The sequence below is a fragment of the Anopheles coustani genome, chromosome 3 (assembly GCF_943734705.1).
Source record: "Anopheles coustani chromosome 3, idAnoCousDA_361_x.2, whole genome shotgun sequence".
In the NCBI taxonomy this organism is placed as follows: domain Eukaryota; kingdom Metazoa; phylum Arthropoda; class Insecta; order Diptera; family Culicidae; genus Anopheles; species Anopheles coustani.
The window spans coordinates 19,948,116-19,967,702 of NC_071288.1; the positions used below are offsets into that span (position 1 = coordinate 19,948,116).

The following is a 19,587-nucleotide window of genomic DNA, read 5'->3' on the forward strand; positions in this document are numbered from 1 at the left end:
CAACGCCATCATCGAGTGCAACCCTCGAGTGAAAGGGATCGAACGTGAGAAGGTAACGTGAGCAGGAAAGAGAGGGAGAGAGTGAGCGAGAGAAAGAGAGAGAAAAAGTGTGAACGCATCAAGTGCAAAAATAGTTTCGTCCATGCCGGCATCGGCGTTTGCAAGTAGAGGCTGTGCGCGTGGAGCAGAGTGCAATGTGGGTCGTATATTATGGGGGGACGAACGGGAGCAGCATGGGAAGGAGGGGAACGGCCAGCAATCTTTTATGCAACCCATGATGCCCAGAAAACACCGTTGGGATGGAGAGGAAGGCGGTTCTCATTGCGCGTGGCAGATCTCGGCTGTTCTCTGATGTCCTAAATCTGACTAACGTCTCGCAAGCTAGGAGTTGGAAGGCAAAAGCGCAAAAAGAGGATCTGGTTCTTTAAAAAACTTGAATACTTTAGAAGAATCTTCTGTGGATAAACAGAGTGGAAGCAAGCTCGCTGTGTGTCAATGTGGCAAAGATTTTTGTAGATCCACTCCATCGACACACAATAAACAGATCCCTGAAGGAGAGATGTTCCCGTACGACACATACTCGGTGATGTTGAGTTGACTGAAAGTATCAGATATGAAACCTATGCGTTCAAGGATGGGAGATCAGTCGTTCGAACTAATAAGATCCACTTCATGTTTGAGTTCAGAAGCTTCACGCATCGACGATCCATTTCAACGTCAAATGTGCTCTGGTATTTGACGAAAACGTTCAGGAAATATCAGATTCCTTTCGTAGGAGCTCCCAATCCCCTTCCAGTGCGAGGTTTTGATGAAGATGGAAGCGATCGGCCGAAGAATGCATACTCTTCAAAGATTCCGGACGCGAGTTTGTTTATTGAGTGCGAGATGAGATAATCCTGTCCCCTGCGAACCAAAGCCGAGGGTACATACTTCTACTTCCCGGGAACTCGTGATGTGTGTGTGTGTGTGTGTGTTTAGGGGGAAAATAGTCCCGGAAGAACGCCATAACGCCGCACGCAGCGGTAAACAGTCAGTTCAGTTGGTCCTCCCGTATCGCTCGTAGGAGTTTGTTTTCTCTCGATTGAACAAATTGCTTCTGCTCGTCGATTGTCGATCTAAGCTCTGCCGCCATGACGGTTGGGTTTTCCTGTTTCAGAAACGATTGATAAGATTTTAATGACAAACAGACGACCGTCTACGGGCGTGCCTTGCGGTGGTGGAGTGGGTTCCTCTATCGGCACTATCGCACCGCAGTCATAACATCTCCAGCACTACACGTTACACGAACTTCACGGAGAAATTCCCGGAGCTCAACAGTTTTATAACCCAAATAGCAGTCCCGTGCCAGCGAGGGCATTACTCCTTCCATTTTATGAGGTGATAGGATACAGTGGGAACCTGCTGTTGTGTTCTTCGTTCGTCATAAATGACACAGCCTTTGGGGGTTTCCACTTTGGATGATGGTGGAAAAGGCATTTGGTGGAAAAGGCATTTGGATGATGGTGGAAAAGGCAAAATAGCCTCAAAGTAATTCTTCTCGGGAACAACTCTTCCCCGAAATGTATCTTCAGAGGATCATGGAGATGTTTCCAAGTTGAAAACCAAAATGGTTCGCGATCCATTGACACCTCAGAACGGAAGCGTTTGAGGAAACTGCATCACTTGATCGATTTTCAAGCAGCGGGAGTGAGAAAGTGAGAGTGCAAAGTAGAAAATCAACCAGCTTCAACCTTCGCATACCAATCGTGGATCGGTGCGGGAGGACCGAAACAAAAACAATCATCCCAACACACAAAACTTGACGACTTTGACAGCGAGTCAAGTTCGGTCGGAATCGCATGCAAAACTGCCAACTTCGGATGCTGTTTCGTGCTGGTGCCACCGGCGATTACCTTGCGGCTTCCGATATGGCAAGCTATGTGTGTGTGTGCTTGTGTGTGACAAACGGAAAAGGAAAACCGGCCATAAAACGGCTGCAACGCTTCTGTCAATGCAAGGTTTACTGCTGGCGGGGTATAAATCTGTGACGGTTGGAGTCTGTTTTTTTTTCTTACTCGAACTCTGCGGAAATTTAGTTACTTCACCACCGCGAAGATGTTGACCTTGCCTCGGTGGCGAGAAAAAGGCAGTAAAAATTGGCAACAGCAATAAATGAAAACGAAAAAGCCAAGACGATGGCAAGGTTTGCTCCATCCCCAAAAACCTCCCGAAGTACGGACGAGGCCGAGCACACCACCGTAACCACACACACACACGGTCGCTCATCAAGCGTCATAAAAATACATTTTCACGTAGCGATAAAATAAAAAGAGTAACACAGGAAAACAAAAAAAAACTAACACCACGGGATGCAACAAACCGTGTGCATATGGAGATCGGCTCTTGGCGGCTTCCTACGCTATATGCTTGTGCATGCGAATGACGGCATTTAGTGGCGATGCAGATCGTCTATTGCCAACGCGGCGGTAGGGAAAAAGAACACGAAAAACAAGATGTCCGCTGTTTAGAAGAAGGGAAGCAAAGCGATCGCCACTCCTCCAGCGAACTGCCATCGCGGAAGGTTAGAGCTTGTTGCAAAAATACTGTCCTACGGCAATCGTCAGCATTTCAAGGTTAGGACCGTGCTGCAACAACAACAGCTCATCCGACTCACGGTCCGTGAAGTTCATCAAGTGACGATTTTCAACCAGATGGTCTAATATGGTCGAGGAGGTTTGTGTGTGTGTGCATTTGGATGATGTGAGAATGACGCGGACACGGTGATAGATGGTTTGGCAGCTCGTCGTCCTACAGCATCGTTGCAAAAAGGTGCACGTCTACAATTAAGAACAAGATACGCGATGCTGCAACTCGCGCTTGAAAAAAGAATCTTTTGCAGGAGTGGAAAGAAACATGCAGCGAAGCGAACACTGGCATGGGAGTGAACAGATAGAAAATGAAACACGTCGTTTTTTAGAAGAGTTTTGTAAACCCGTGCAACGATCAAAGAAACGCTTGAAAACTTCGCTGAAACAGGTTCGCTTGCGTTTTTTGCAACACCAGCTCCGTTGTGCGGGGAAAAAGGAAAAACAATTCCCATATGGGCACACATGCGTCCTCCGACGACGTGCCTTGCAGCAGGCAAAACAGGGCAGAACGTGAACGCGTCGACATGGACGTGAGAAAATGAGCAAAACATCCAGGTGCATCCGTCCTGTGATTAGCTTTATGACCCAACGAGTCTTGCCGAGATGTCACCGATGACGCCGGGGGAAACCAGGGAAATCCGGTCAGGGTTGTCAAAAACGAATGAATATCAAGATCGAAACGACGAAGTCTTCATCCTCCCCTGAGGTGGTGGGCGGTTTTGTGGCAAAATTTTCCCTTTTCTTTTTTCTCAGCAGCAACAAACCCTCCTTGAGGAAAAACTTCCATTCGGTGCCGCACGTGCATGGGGGGCGGGGTAACCTTGTTCCCGCATACCACAACAACCGGGGCGGTAAGGCACGTTCCAAGGCCAGTGCGGTGCTTAACCGCGGGAAATTAAAATAAAACACTTAAGCCTCTATTAACTTCACACGAGTACTGCAAAAGAACGGGTGTTAGTGTACGGGCACGATCCAAGAACATGGGGCCCCGGTGTGTGCACTCTAAACGAGCGAGCTCATGTGTTTTGCTCAGATAAACAAGCAGCGATCCGGTGCGCCATCAGCTGATCGATTGTTGTGAAAATGGACCCGCCTGCATTTCCGTCCGGAGGTGAGTTGCACGTGTAAAAATGAAACGTGTTTACCATCTCCCACACGGACGCCAAGTGGGGTTGTTTGTTGCGAAACGTTGCTTCTTCCATCTGAGGGAAAGAGAAAACCCGCGCACAGCTGATGATGTTTGCAGCGAAAAAAAAATGTAGTGAAAGCCCATAAATAGGGTCGATATCTCCCCGCGAAACCTTGGCCTGGTTCGTGGCACGTGAATGCGCTGTCGGTTATTTTATCTCCGCCACGGGATCCGGCCGAGCCGAAAACGGCGATCGCGCCTTCGCCGGAGAAGGAGTTGGGAAAACCTTCGAAACACACACCGGAGCGGCATTCAATTAGCGCGACCCGTGTGTCATAACCGCGCTGGAGGGTCGCCATAAGTCGCCCCACACCAAGGTGCAAGCGGTGCAAGCGTCGAACATCGATCGGAAACATGATGATGGCAAACCGACCCGGGACCCAGAGAGCGTTTCGGGCGAGTGGAAAATTACGGCACCGCAAAACAACGACGCGCTCTCGAAAAAGCCACGCCGACCCGTGGTCCCGTAGCGCACGCGCACGCCAGCGCACTAATTGGCCGGGAAGGTTATCGCCAGCGTGTGGATCTGGCGACACGTGGTTCGGGGAAGGGAGGGACCGTCCCGCTCAGCTGTGTTTGTGTGCGATTAGTGTGCGAGTGTTTCCTTTCTCCACTCCGGGACTCCGGGCAGAGTTCCATTTCCGAGCCGGGTAACGTCGGAAGGGGGGGTAGAATAATCACTGTTGGACGATTATGACACTCGACTCGGGCAGATTACGTAGCAACTCGTACACTTGAGGCTGAGGGAGAACTAGCAATCTCCCGGCACGTGCCAACGTAGTTGGGATGAATATGACGTTTCGTTCCAGTGGAAAACGGTTGACAAAATGGCATCCTCGAAGAAAAACCCCCAAATCGAGGGAGAGGTAAGACATCAGAGGTCGACTTACCCGACGCTTCCGGGGCATATCCTCGTTGTACTCCATGCCGATGCCCTCGTCCGAGGTCGACAGGGAGGTGGTGCGTGCGCCACGCACAATCTCGCCCACCGCCTGATGGCGCCCATTGTGGTGGTTGCTCGTGTGATGGTGATGATGGTGGTGGTGGTTCAGCTCGTGATGGTGGTGGTGGGTCGGCGGTGTGGAATGTCCATCCTCGCTCAGCGGCGGCGAGGTCGATCCGGTGCTCCAGGACGTGGTGCTCGAGCCGGAGCTGGTGCCAAGCAGTGTATCGTAACCTGAGGAAAAAGGGAACCGCAAAGGGAGCGGGTGTTAGAACAACAATCTCGCCCAGGGGAGGGGTGGGGGGTCACCTACCATGTGCGGATGAGTTCGGCGAGCAGGACAAACTCATAAGTACCAGCGCGGCGTTGCATTCATCCATCGGATCGTCGTCGTTAATACTGAAGTACTCTCGATCGTCCTGCGAGTACGAGGGTCGTCGTTTGCGAGATCTGGTTGGAAACAAAGAAAATTCGGATGAGACAGAGAGAAAGAGAGACAGAGAGAGAGAGAGAGAGGGGGGGGGGAGTTAAGAACGCGTTTGCTGAACGGTGTGAGTGACGAACTCCGGTGGAGCAGACGTTACGACGACAAGTGTATCGGTTTCAGCAAGATCGTCATGAATGATCGTAAATGCAATATTTTTTCGTAAAAATAAAAACATATATTTACTTCAGAAATGTTTCTTGAAGTACGACGGAGCGTTGAAAAATAAAAACAAAATTGATAAACATCCATAAGCCCTCGAAATAAACAGATCGTAGAAGCAATATTTTTCGTAAAAATCGAAACCGATATTTGTTTGAGAAATATTTCTTAAAATACGACTGATAGTTGAAAAATAAAGATAAAATTCATAAACATCCATAAGCCCTCGAAATAAACAGATCGTAGAAGCAATATTTTTCGTAAAAATCGAAACCGATATTTGTTTGAGAAATATATCTTAAAATACGACTGATCGTTGAAGAATAAAAACAAAATTGATAAACATCCATAAGCTCTCAAAGCAAACAGCTCGATCACAGGACAGAAAAATTCACCCAAACCTCCACCTTATCGACAACATCTTTGAGCCGCCCTTATCGAACGCTATCAAACGGTGAATTTCGGTGAATTTGCGCACTTGCAGCACACCGACACCATCGAACGCTGGATGTAATGCATCACGCGGTTGCAACTGATGCACACTGTGACCATTCTCGGACGAAACGAACCGAGCGGAAAGAAGAAGATCGCCACCGACTGCGCCACCGACTGGGTTCAATGTATTATCGGTCAATCAACCTTTTTCGGTTTGCAAGATTTGTTGTTTTCATTCACGTTCCCCTCGCCTTCCCTTACCGGGGGCGTGGGGATGAGTTTCCTTTTACTTCATCGTAGTGTGTTTTACTCTTGTTAATTATAGCTTCGACCCGGCTTGTCGTCCTGGGGGGAGGTGGTCCGGTGCAGCAAAACCCGGGGCTCTGCATCCGAAAAGTGCAACAGAGGCGGCCATTGTTGTTCTGGGCCCGCGAACATGTGGGAGGGGTGGGTGCAACATTGTTTGCGCAGATCCGCCTCTGCAAACGGAGGTCTGTTTTGTTCTCTTTTTTGTTTCCTTTTGTGTGGTTCATAGGCGACGACTATTTTGTCTTGGCTTGTTTTTGTGGTCTGTTTGACATATCTTGTTTTCAGAATTCGACCATCGACGGCGATGCTATGTGGAGGTGTGTTCCAAGAAAAGTTGTCCCATGTTTTTCGTTTACCCCATTTTACCAATTCTTCTAGTAGTTTTAAAATTGCTACTTCAATTTTTTTATGGTTTAGAATTGTGTCATTTAATGGACCCCGAAAAGTGAAAAAAGAATTACAAGTTCATGGTCGGCCAACCTTCCCGACCCCTGCTGCTCACTTGCCAGGCAAGTTCGTTCAAGTTCAGCCGTCCGATCGGCTGATGACCGTCGATAAGGGAAAGTGTAACGACTAATACAACTTCCATCTCCGGAGCAAAAGGGAGGTAAAACTCTGTTCCACTGCACCGCATCTCGAGATGCACAATGCGCTCTTATCAATGATAAGTTCTTCGACCGCAAGTTGTTGGTGTTTTTCTCTTTCGCATTTATGACCATGCTTGGGGGGAATCACGACAGGGTGTGGGGTATTGCTGCGTGGGTAACAAGCCAGAAAATTGCAAACCCCGCTTATCGCCAGAGACTGCGCCGCTGCACAAATTGCAACTGCAGCCCAACCGCTTCCTGCCATCTTTCCTCCCCCCGAACGTTCCCATTCAATCGCCGCATTTGGTTTTCACCTTGCTCCAGACACTCGAGCTTCTTTATTTCCCTTTTTTCGTTCAGTTTGCAGGTTCGACCTTATCAGTTTTGGAATGTGTTTTTGTTTTTTCTCTCCTTAATTTCTGTGTGCCCATTTTTGTGATGTTAAGATTTTCGTTTTGTTTTCTTCGCACCGAGACGTGATAAACTCTTGGTTGACCATCTCGGTCCGGTCGAAGCCGTTGGCCGTGAATCGATAATTTCGACTCATTCAATGCTGTTGCCATGTTGTCAGCGTTGGTTTGGCTGTTTGTGACCAGCTTTGGCTTCGATGTGGATTTCATTCCATTGTGTTACACATTTACACCAACGGTTATTATGCTTCTCATTTTCAGTGCAGCAGAGTGAAAAACAAAGAATGTTGTAGCTTAGAAGTCAATTTAATTTATTTGCTTACAAGAAGTTGTAAAGTCCCCTAGAAATGCTGAATAAATCAAATTAATTCGCATGAAAAACGGACTGTCTTCAATTGGATTGATGTATTCCTCAGCAAAGGGACAAGATTTGTCTGAAAGTTCTTTGTGTTCTTCCGACGAACTGGTAAAACCCATGAACATGTGAGATACCACAATTTTTCCACGAAGAAATCCTCGATACAGAACAATGCATAGGAATTTTCACTCACTCTTTTCTATGGATGGGCCTGTGGTTGTCTAAAGGTTGGTAGAATATTCGACATCAACGACAACATACACATCCTTTCATCACCATTAGTGTTCCAGTTGTTGGGATGACTGATAAATATTTTCTGATCAGCAGTACTGCTCACTTGTATTTGTATTATTAAATTTAGCGCAAAATTCAGATGGTGCACGGAATGGGTCAAACGTTTCGTCAACGGCAAACGCAGTCTTAACCTCGGGCAACATCGTACAAACGGTGCGCAAACGCACACACCCACCGAATGGCAAACTTTCCTATCGATGCGGTTTGCAAGATGGGACCGAAGCAATGAAGATAACATAAACTCCACACGCGCCAGACACCGGCCCGACCCGCTCCGGGGTTCTGCTAATGAATCGTCCAAAAACCAACACATCCCAAACCCCCCGGCAACCGACTCAACCTTACGTCATAACCGCCAGGACGTCCAATTTCATTGGCACGCTGGTCCTCCCGCGGCGTTGATTGAAGATTGCATCTTAGCACCTCAGCCCGCAATCAAATCGTCCCTCTTGGGCAGGAGTGGGTGGGTGAACCCTCCCACTGTTGCGCAGACATTTCGTAACAACCCATTGGCGGCGTGAATATACACACATTCGGTGAAAGTTCGCGCTCGGTTGTGGCGTGCGGTCTCGCCAGAATCGGTTGGGGTAGGTTTGATGACCGACTCCAGACACGCGCCAGCAGCCGACGACCTGCTTCTCGTCGACGATCCAACCAACGCCATCCTTCGCAGAACTGGATGTGACTGGAGTGGATTTTACAAATGGAACCCACCATGGTGGTGGGTTTAGGTGGAAAATTCGGGAGACCATTATAATTCCCGATGTCGCGCACACAGCCACGGCAGAAACAAAGTGCAGTTAATGATGTCAATGTTCTACGCTCGGGAAAGAGGTCGCCCGGCGACGACTCATCAGTTATTCCGGCGAATCAAGTCTGGAACGATTCGAATCTTGTTCGTTCCTTTTTTCAGAGCAAACACCACGTCGCAAAAACTTGCGCCGGGCGCAGGAGTTAGGGCGGTGGCTTTTATGATAATGTACCCTTTGAAGACTTTCGTTTTTATGGCCCCGCAGGATAGTCGTTCTGCGGGCAAACATCTTCCAGAATAGGGAAAAAAAGGCACGTAAGTCAATTTACTTGCCTCAAGACAAGTCTTTGGGATGGTGTCTTCTGTTGGTTTTTGCGTTTGCCTCAGCCAGAACAGTGAGTTGGGGTGCAAGTAATAAGGTTAATCGAACTAAATCCCATCGCTGCATCTGGGGACGGCTATGCTCATCGTGGCCGACTCGGATCTAGGTCACCAGACAGGTTGAACAGACCCGCAGATTCTATCGCCTCGGGCGATACGTGCTCCTGTTCGCTGAAGCCATACTACCAGATCAACTAAGACCGCCCCCTGTTCAGACATTCCGTCTCCCAGGTTTACACCCGCTCCAAAACGGCACCGCAGGTCCAGCGGTTTTCCAGCTCAACTCGGTTGGAAAGTTTGAAGGGAATATTTGATGCTTCAGCTTTACTTGGTGAATGGTATGTCCCCCCATCCCAACAGTAAAAACAAGAAGGACAGAATAAAATACAATAAGACAGCATAGCCCCAGAAGTGCATTAGAGACAACCTCCAGCGAATCCATGTTTTTATATAATCTTCCATCGTTGTGGTTATAGAGATGGCGACCGCCGATCCAGGGAAGGTGCATCCACGGAGGAGGAGGACATGACGAGGTGTTGCATTTGGGTAACCAATTTCGATACGAAGCCAAAAATACGGCGAGAAAAACATGAAGAAACGAGACGCGAAAAGATTGATTTGCTGCGAAAAGGCTATAAGAAAAATGAAGTTTTCTACCGTCTAACAAAGGCCGAAAGATGCTTCACGCTCTGTTCGCTCACTCGGCGGCGGGCTCTAAAATCAAGTCCCAAAACTGAACCAGACTTTACTGCTGTCCGCATACCCCCTCTCCAACTCCTTGCCCCTTGGGGGGGTTGCATGTAGACTCAGACTTCGCCTTCCGTTCCTCATTTCGCCACCGTGAGCTTATTTTGCGCGAAACCGGAGCGAGCTTTGACTTGCAGCTGACTGACTTTGGGCTGACGTGAGCTCGTTCGCATCGCCTCACCTTCAGCTGACCTTTCTGCGTGCCAAAAAGCAAAAAAAAAACATTCTCTTCTGCAACTTGCACACGGCAAAGCGCAACCGAAGTTGCCGTTTCTTTCTAGGTGCTCTTCTTGTTAAGCGGTGATTTCGGGTTCTGTTTTTTTTTTTGTTGTTGTCGCAACGTCCCTGGGAGCCGGGAAATTTCATCGTCGATGTCTCGCGTGATTCTGGGTGGAGCTGATACGTTGTTGATTTTTCTCTTTTCTGTTACAACGTTTCGTTCACTCGTTTCCCAGCTTGTTCCAATTTAATGTCTGCCTTCTTGCAGCGCGTCCGAAAATCGTCCAAGTTTTTGATGCCCGTGTGTAACACTGGTTACACAACACACATATTGTAGGGGTGGATGGGGTAATACGCACCCCTTAAGGAAAACTATAAAATTTTCTATCAACTTGGTTCTTGATTGTTGATTTTATCACTGAATAGGATTCATAAAGGTTTAAACTAGTTACCAGTTCAGGAATGTTTGCTTTTTTCGCTAAGAAAAACGTAATTTTTTCAGTTTTGAAAAACTTCAATTTTTGATCGATCAGTATCTGGTTGAGGCAAAACGCACCTTTGCTAGGGGTAATACGCACCACAACATAGGGGCAATACGCACCACAACAAAGGGGCAATACGCACCACAACAAAGAGGCGATACGCACCACAACAAAGAGGCAACATCTACTGTCAAATGAAGATAGTTTGTTTACAAACTGGTGCATTTTACCCCGACATACTGGGTGCATATTGCCCCCATTCATAGTTGAACACATTTTCAACTAAAATATGAGTAAATCTGCATACTTCCCGAAATTTTCATGAACAGTCTCAAGCACTGATTCTCAATTCACTAAATTTCGTATTCCTCGTGGGCAAATATCGGTTTTTGCACTTAATATTCCTTAGCGGAATGGTACGTCACATTATAACAAAAACTGTCTGAGCTGAGAATGATTTTGTTTTGCGTTTATTTCGCGTTTCTGTTGATGTAGAGGTATCAAACTCACAGGGTGACCATATTTTAGTTTGATCTTACAGGGTGACTACTTTTTACGCGTCCAAAACTCGTTTTTCAAGGGAAATTTGAAAGGGTGCGTATTGCCCCAGGGGTGCGTATTACCCCAGCCACCCCTACTCGTCACCCTGGCGATCCAGCACAATATAGCTTCGGTTGTGCCGGGCAGACGCGAACGGTGAACGCAGACGGTATCATCGACCGGTTTCTGCCTGATTGAGAAACCAGATCCCGACCAGCCCGAAAATGAAAAACGATCGAACGTCAGGGGGGAAAATGTAAGTGCCGCCCTGGTTGTTCGCGCCGTTCGGGAAGGGGGAGGAAAAGGTGTTAGTTGCACGGATCCAACAGGATTCGCAATACCTTTCTAGCGAAGCACGGGGTCGTTGACCCGTTGTAAGTTTCTAAAACGACAATGGGGATATCATATACGCACGTTAGACGGCCCAGGTGTTCAAAGGGAAGTCTTAGTTGAGTTAGTGAGTAGTTTCTAAAGCAGAAGAGACAACATATTTGGCAAATGGTAAACAATAATATCCCCAAAAACCTCCATCACGTTAAAGAGAGACGCTAAACCGAACGGTACAAAAAAAAGCGTATCCGTCTGGTTTTTTCTTGCGTTTGCTGCAGTTTTTTGTTTGTCGCCAAAATTTCTTTCGTACAAGGTAGTTTTCCTGCGGGGGTTTTTTTTCCATTCCGACCCTGTCCACCCTCTTATGCACAACGAAAAAAAAATTAAACAGCGACGAAATTGTTTTTCGCATGTAAATTGATTCTCCGTCCTACGCCAAGGGACGGGATAGTGCCCGTGGGCGATACAAGCATCGTGAAGGACGGTTTAAAAATCGATACGCAGCGGTTCGGAAGCATTTTGAAGCAGGACGCCAGTTTTCGAGAGGGATCAAACTGTGGCAAGAGACACTACGATTTTCCATCCATAATCAATCATTTAGATAATCTTTGCATCTTATAACTAAGAAATAAAGAAAATTGCGTCAACCGAAACTGCACGAGAGAGCTGAAGAAAATGTTCATAAGGTCAAGAGTAAATAAAATCTTGTTATACTTTTGCTTTCACTGATTCGGTGCAATAATTCCTAAAAATGTGAAGCAACACTTCGAATTCGACATTCCCGATCGAAATACGATATGCACGAAATTTAACCTTCAAGCCCGTGCTCCGGACGGGTGAATCATCATAACTGCAGCCAAAACGACGCAGCGGCCGATAATAATCGCACGCAAAGCAGCCCCCGTCTGGTGCCGGGGACCAGGTTTGGGCTCCACCAAAACGCAGGGCTTTGGCGTTGTTTTCTTTCGGTTGTTTTTGAAAAACCGAAACGACCGGCAAACTGGGCAGAAAATCGTCATCGAAGCGAAAGACAAAAACGAAACCTAAACCACCGAAACAACCAACTAACCAACCCAAGCCAAGCCAGTCGGTTTTCGTTGCAGCTCGCGAGTCGTTTTTGTGTCTTCCATTTGTGTCCGCCCGATGGCTCCACCGGGCTTTCCCGCCCGCCCTCATCTGTCTGGCACACTCTGGCCGCGTGCATGCGCCTTTCCCCCGTTCGTTCCGCAAGTCTGGCTCGGGCGCGCGTTCGACCTTCAGCGAATGACAAACTCATCCGAAAGGTCATGGACATCTTCTTCGTCCTCGAGGTTATTCGGAGTGTTTCGGAAAAATTCGGTGATTCCCAGACGCTTTCTTTCGACCCCCTTCCCACACCGACGCCAACTGGACAGCGGGCCAGGGCAGGGCAATGAAACAGAGTGGCGGAAATTATGACCCTTCCTCCACTTCTTCACAACTTCACCGGCGTGTGGATCGAATGGTAATGGTAAGGGCAGCCCCCCTTTCTTTGTAGAAGGATGCTCGGGTTGACGATGGCGACGAACCACATCGTTGGGAGGATACATTTAACCTACGCCAACAGAAAATCACGTCTCTCGAACCCGTCTGGGTCTGGGTCGATCGGTGTTGGATAAAAAAAAAATGAAGCGAAAAACAAAACCATCACCCCATCGGGGTTGTCTGGCGTCTGGCGAGCAGCTCGCCGGTTCTTTCTCTGCCTCTCGCCCGACCGACCATCGTTGGGTGAAAATTAACACGAAAACTTTCCCCTCCGTAAGAACGTAGAACCGTTTTGTGGTTTGCCGAAAGTTGGCCGTACCGTTTTTCCTCCCTCGGTTGTCTTTCGGCAGTCGGTGTGTTATGGCAAGCGGGTACACTTTATCTGTTTGGATGAAATTTTTCACCCCACAGACAACATTCGACCCACAAAGAATGTGAACGTGGTGCAGGTTATGATCAGGTGTCGTAAAAATGATGGGAAAGAAAGCAAGCCCTTCGGTCGGATCGAAAAAACGCATGGGAAAAACGTTTGGTGTGTAAAAACCGAAGAATAGTCGGAGCTTAGACAAATCTTTGAATGAATGAGAAGATTCTAAGATAAAAAAAAACTTGACATAAGAGAGGCAACATCTGATATGCAAGGACATCATGGGCAGAGGAAGTATGTCAATTATATCTACCCCGAAAGCATGCCCGAGTTGCTCGACAAACAAAGACGTGAGAAATTGGATGGAAATTGCTACTATAGACTACGGAAAAAACCCACTCTCGTCTAGAACCATGACCATTCTCAATAGTGCACGAAATGTGTTCTTTAAGGAGGGCAATCTAGAGATTGGAAGTCGAAGGACTCGAAGCCCTTTAGTTATTTATGCCTCGAGATTACTAGCTTTCATTTATTTTGAGTAAAGATAAAATTCTTAAGACACCCATTACTGATGTGTTTGGTAACTCGAAGCTGTAAACTACTGTGGGTTAATTAGCGTCCGTTGCTCTAATCAGGTAAAAATGGTGACCAAATGTGTAGCAACGTCGAGTCCATGTGTTGGTTTTCATTAATGAACCCTACTACCATTGTGTCCAACGTTACCCTACGCCCATTTACATTTACACCTTGAATTCCATCAGAAATGACCGCCGATGAAAGGTCCACAACCTTGGCATCATTTTGGGGCCGCTGAAGAAAAAAAGGCACAAGGTGACCGAACCGTTTTTGGGGACGTCTCTCCATCATTCATCCCTGACCTAGGCGGCCATACACACCACAACAAACACCGCACCATTCGCGTGGGAGGGGGAAGTAGATAATCATCGTATTTCGTGCCGAAGCGGTAATGAGAGCGCCATTGGAGAAGAAATGTGTCGCACAGCCTTCCGCACAGCCCACGATCGGCGCAAGGCTGGCGAGGTTGGGTGGGAAAATAATTAACATTGCTTCAGTGAGGTGAGGCCATATTTGATGCCAGCAGGACGATGGAAACGTGTATCGGGAACAAAGGAAAGCTAGTTAGCTTCTTCAACGGAACGCAAATGCGGTAATAAATTGATGGAGAGACAATGCGAAATCAACCCCGCGCAGTGATGAGTCACTTTGGCGATGGTTTCTTAGTATTTCTGATTACTTCGCGCAAAACGAGCAACGTCATTTGCTCGGAAACATGCATTCATTGCCTCTTTCCGTTTGCAAATGTGGTAAAGGTTTCACAATTTCTATTTAAGTTACTATTGGGACCGGCGTTTAACTTTCTTACTCAATAACGCCAGTATTTCGACCAAGTTTTTACAATTCACAACGAGATTAGATTTCGCAGGGGGAAATTTGCGCGTCCACGCAAAACCCGGCCACGACCGATGAATCATAAGTTAAGCGGGACCGTCCCCAATGGCGTGTAGGAATTCGACGCCGATGATTCAACCACATGACGTCGCCGATGGTGCACGATAGCAATCCGGGTTATTTGGTCATGCTTGAAACGGGAAGGAACATAAAAAAAACCACAACCCAACATTCCCACCGATTACGTCGACGGACGGTCACGCTGTCATCACGGATCCAAAATTGAACGTTCAAATATTTACAATTCCCTCCCCAAAAATGCCGATTCTCCATATCGAACCATCCGCGTGTGACAAGGGAAGGGAGAGGGGGGGTACGGATGCTTTCCCTTTGTCACCACGATTTCTCACACTTTTGCACACACACACATCACACACACTCTCACTCTTGGGCGGCGCATTCCATCCACCCGAGAGAGAAAGATGGTGGAGACGTTGCCGCCATGGTGGCTGCTAATTCGTCCGATACTCCGTAAAAATGGTGCTCGAGCACGATTAGCCGGTGGAAAGGGTGGCAGGGTGATTAAAGCAGGTCAGCGAAGAAAAGTAATACACACAAAAAGGAAAAATAAAAACGACAACGCCGAAGGAACGCCTCGAAAGTGAAGTGTGCCAAAAACCCGTTAGCGAAACGAAATAGCAAAGCGCCAATCAAACAACCGGGCGCACGCTTACGCGGGCTGGTGGTCTTGAGGAGAAAATCATCGAAAGTCAAAATGTAAGTAGCCGGAAAAACGGGGAGGGCAGTAGCGGGTAGAATGGAGGGAGGAAAATTCGACCCCACAAAAAAGAAAGCATTAAACCGAACTAGCGAAGTAGCAAAAGCCAAAAGAACTGTAGTTGCAAAACTGGGCAAATGGGGAGGAAAAACATACCACCCAGCGATTGCAGGAAAAAGCGGCCTAAAGAGGCAGTAAACAGTATAAAAAAAAACACAGCAAGCACAAATTTGGCAACATACCCTTCGGCCCAAGTCGCAAAACCTTTCCGACGCAAAACGCAAACACCTCAAAAGCCGCTCGTCGGACCGATCGTTGGCCGAAAGGGTGTGCGCGGCGCAGCGGGACAACGTGTCTGTTTTTTCCTTTTTTTTCTTACACTTTTCTTTACACATCGCGAATGTGTGCGCCAAAGTATGCTCGCCAAAAATGCCCTGACCTTGGGCAAGTTTCGTTTTCTTTTGCCATCGCTCGGCGCATTTCGCTGGTTTTGAACCGCGTCAGCACGTCGACGTTCTTCTTTCGCGCATTTTAATTCCTTTTTTTTATCTCGCTTTATCTTTCTCTCTCTCCCGTGCCCTCTTTCTCAGTTTTCTTCGTCGATTTTCACCCCGCGCTCCGATCTGTTTTTCTTTCTTTTCATTTTTGCGCTACTTTCATTGCACCGGTACACACCTTCTCGCTGCAAAAACCCCCCCGGCGTACACACACGATCGCGTCAGCAGTTCGCACTGGTTTGGTACGATCGCGAAAAACACGCACACACACATTCGCCCGGCCCATGCCCTGCCATCAGCTGTGGCGGTGTGTGGTGGTCGCTGCAGAACAGATGATCGCGAAGTACGTATAATAGTTTCGCGCACGGGGAAGGCATTGCGCTTCGCCGAGCGAAAATTCGCCAACATCGAGCGAGCGAGCGAGCGAATGAATGGCCGTTCGCACTTCGACGTCGGTTCTCTTTTGCTCGCTATCTTGCAGATCGTTCCCTGCCCAAGAGTCCAATACCTACCACTTGCCTCATCCCGTCCCGGTTCAAGGGCCCCGGGAGGAAATTTATTTATGTTTTCCAACCGCACGAACGCGGCCGGCAAGGGAAGTGAATTTTAAACCACGAACCAAAATGAACGCGGTGGAACTGTGGGGATGAATTCATGAATCACGATTAATAAATTTAACGTTCGGAAGCGTTTCGAGGACGATCGTGTGTGGTGGGATGGGGTGGGAAACTGTTGTCCCGTCAGCTGAAATTTACAACCGCGCGGAAGGGGGGGAGACTGCTGTAAATTGCCTTCCCCTTTGCACAACGACGGCGTATATTATTGATAGGTTTTTGCAATGGACCATGGCTTTTGTGTGTTGTTGCAAAGCCGGCGATGCAGCGAGTGCAAACACATGTGCAAGCAGCCGAAGGAAAAGACAAATAAAACGCAAAGATCGCGCAGCAGTGGAAGGGCAGAAAGGAAAGGGAAAAAGAAATAAACGCACGACCTGCTTATGATCGAACGAATGTCACGGTTGGGTAATGCGCAGGAACGTACGCAGCAGAAAAATTCCACCCAACCCCATTCGGACGACGTTCGGAATCGGGGTCTGGTTCTTATTATTGCCGGCCGGCCGGCTGGCTGGCGACTCCCACTATCTGTTCGCCCCAGCATACGATGCGTCATGTCGTGCGGTTCACAACACACATCACATGACTCATTCCACCCGGACGCCCGGTGTTGGCCAAGCTGTTGGCGTCCTCTTTCCTCGGGCAAACTCGAGCGGGTTATGGGAGATTAAACCATACTTCATCGTTTCGGCGTCCTTCGAGGCACGGAAAAAGAACCCTCGCCCCACCGTGCACCGTCGGATTTCCTACCCGCGATCGTGCATATTACTTGCACGGCACAAATATAACCTCCCTCGGATCGGGTGTGGCGCGTGTATTGGCACCGGTCCGATTTCGGTTACGGTCGCTCCTTCTGAAGCCGGGTGCATTCCACTTCTGGCGTTTAAGTGCACGACGATCGATTGAGTAATTAAAGCCCCCTGCGACATGCAAACTCTGCTGCCCACGTGAAGCTACAGACGTTTGCCAACTGTCAAAAACCAACGGGACGGGAAAAAAACATGTAGCACATCCTCACAACCGGGACGTGAACAGTTCGGCTCCAAAGATGGACTCTGGTGGACACACCCAAAGCCTTCCAAGGATCGAGGTTGACCTCTCCGGGGGACTGGCTTTCAGTCCCAGAGAGATACAACCCTTGGATACCGCTGGGGCTTATGGGGAAATAGAGAGTTGTTTGTGCATGTGGCACCTCCACGGAAGGTCGTCCGATTCGACACGCGTCCATAAACGGCCGGTTCGCCCGGTTTCGGAGGCCGTCCGGGTTGGGAGATAATTGGGCTGCTGGCAGCGAATGAGCTCAAGATCGGCCGTCTCGGTAAGTGGAGCAGCCTAGCCAGGAACCGCGTCGAGCGTCATGGCCTCGACATGGCGTCTGGAAACTGGTCCACCTTTGCGCCCGGATCTCGGCTCATTGCGTGACCGCTGTGACCTCCCTGTATGCGCACCCTGGTACCTTTGGAAGGAAGGTTCCGCCGCGTACTTACCCGTTCTGTTGCGTCAGTGAGAATGGCACATCGATGCTGCTTGATTGTCTCCGTCTGTCACCGGCCATATCCGCCAGCCGGGCAAAGTCCGTATCCTTCTCCTGGACGGCCAGTCGCAGCGAGCGGCGCGACTCCAGCAGACGCACTTCCTCGAGACGCTTGGTCAGTTCGATCGGAGCCTGTCAAGATAAAAAAAAATGGAAAGAAACGGGATCAATATCATTGAGCTCGTGGTGGACTGTCTACGCCTTGCGGCTCGGTGAAAGGTAAAGGTTTAGGTTATGTAAGAAAAACTCGCAGTGTGGAGAGAGTCGTTTTTAAATATCTGTGGCCTTGCCCGGGCGCGTCAGAAGGCATTGATTTTGACATGCCAAATGGTTGCAGCACCCTGCACGCTTAATGCTATAGTTCGCATAACAACGAGGGGTCACGAAGAATGGAACTCAAGAAGAATCAGGACGCGAAATTGAGGCTACGCGAGGCGGTGGTAATAAACTTAATGCTAAAAAGGTCGGCCTCCCCCCATTTGCCGGTATCTGCACAATAATTTACCTCCATCTCGACGTCTCCATGTGCCTATAATTTAGCAACGCATTTATGGTTGCGCCCCGGCAGAGACACAAACAGGTCGCTCTCCTCCAGAGGGAACGCAACTGATCGTCATTCGATCGCGAATAAAGGTCGCCATCCACTTCCCTGATGTAATGTTGCAATGAGCGAGTGAGATGGTGTGCGAAACCTGTCTTCTGGGCGACTCCCGGGTGCACTCTTCGTTGGTGACGATGTAGAGGCCGCCACCGGACGTGCGCTGTTTCGTGCCGTTCGGGTGGCTAAATTTGGACAACAACAGAAAAAAAGATCTACCGGCACACCGGCCGCTGTCATGTCATATTCCGGTTGGTCCCTAGACGGAGTTCGTTTCCCTGCACTGCCCCAGCGTCTCGTCCACCAATCGAACGCAGTGCAACACGTCCGCAATGGTGACCGACATGCAATGGCAGTTCCGAAACTGAATGTCGACTCCCTCGCCGGGGGAAACGATTAAAATTAGTCGAGGCGGAAAAGAAGAACGCCAAAACCGGGCGATGGACAGCTGACGGAATAACGGCCATTTTTCTTTTCTCTCTCTCGCTCTGCTTCTCGTGTTGTATTTGTCCAAACCGCCACTCTGATTAAATGCTTTATTTCGAACCTGCCCCGGGCGGGGGTCGTGTGAGGGTAGGGAGGCGGAGGAAAGCAAAATCGCGCCACGACATAAAGGCGAGCAAAACGCAATCGTGGTGTGCGATTTTGGCGTTTTCTCTGCTCCAATTCCCCGTCGGTGGCGGTGCGTCGCGAAAATTAAAGCCCTGGCCACCGAACTGGAGCGACGCGGGGTGGTGAAATCCGGCTCCGGCCGTCCCAGCCGTCGACGATCGGGCTGGAAAAATGGTCGGAGAAAGTGAAACCGCCGCCGAACGAGTGGTGGTTGGATAAAAATTACGCAAAACCCCCTCCACCAACCCAAAAGTGAACCACTTCGCAGTACGCGGTACCGATTTTCCCAACCACTACAAGACACGGACCGGGGGGTGGAAAAGCCGGTGCCTCCAGCTGTCTCCTGCTCGCAAAGTAACCCCGCGAGTGAGACTTTCGATTTTTTGTTTGTTGCTTTTCCTCCCCATCATCGTTTCGGAGGTTGTT

The 19,587-nt window shown here is 48.8% G+C and overlaps 1 protein-coding gene across 1 annotated transcript in view; it reads right to left on the bottom strand.

Annotated features, from left to right (window-relative positions):
- Positions 1-19,587, bottom strand: part of LOC131260706 (zinc finger protein 395-like) — a 90,835-nt gene that overhangs the window by 28,147 nt on the left and 43,101 nt on the right. Inside the window, exons 2-4 of the mRNA XM_058262502.1 lie at positions 17,905-18,083; positions 5,073-5,209; positions 4,707-4,993 (exon numbers count right to left, since the gene is read on the bottom strand). Of these exons, the coding sequence (XP_058118485.1) occupies positions 4,707-4,993; positions 5,073-5,209; positions 17,905-18,083 (603 nt within the window). The remainder of the gene's footprint in view (positions 1-4,706; positions 4,994-5,072; positions 5,210-17,904; positions 18,084-19,587) is intronic.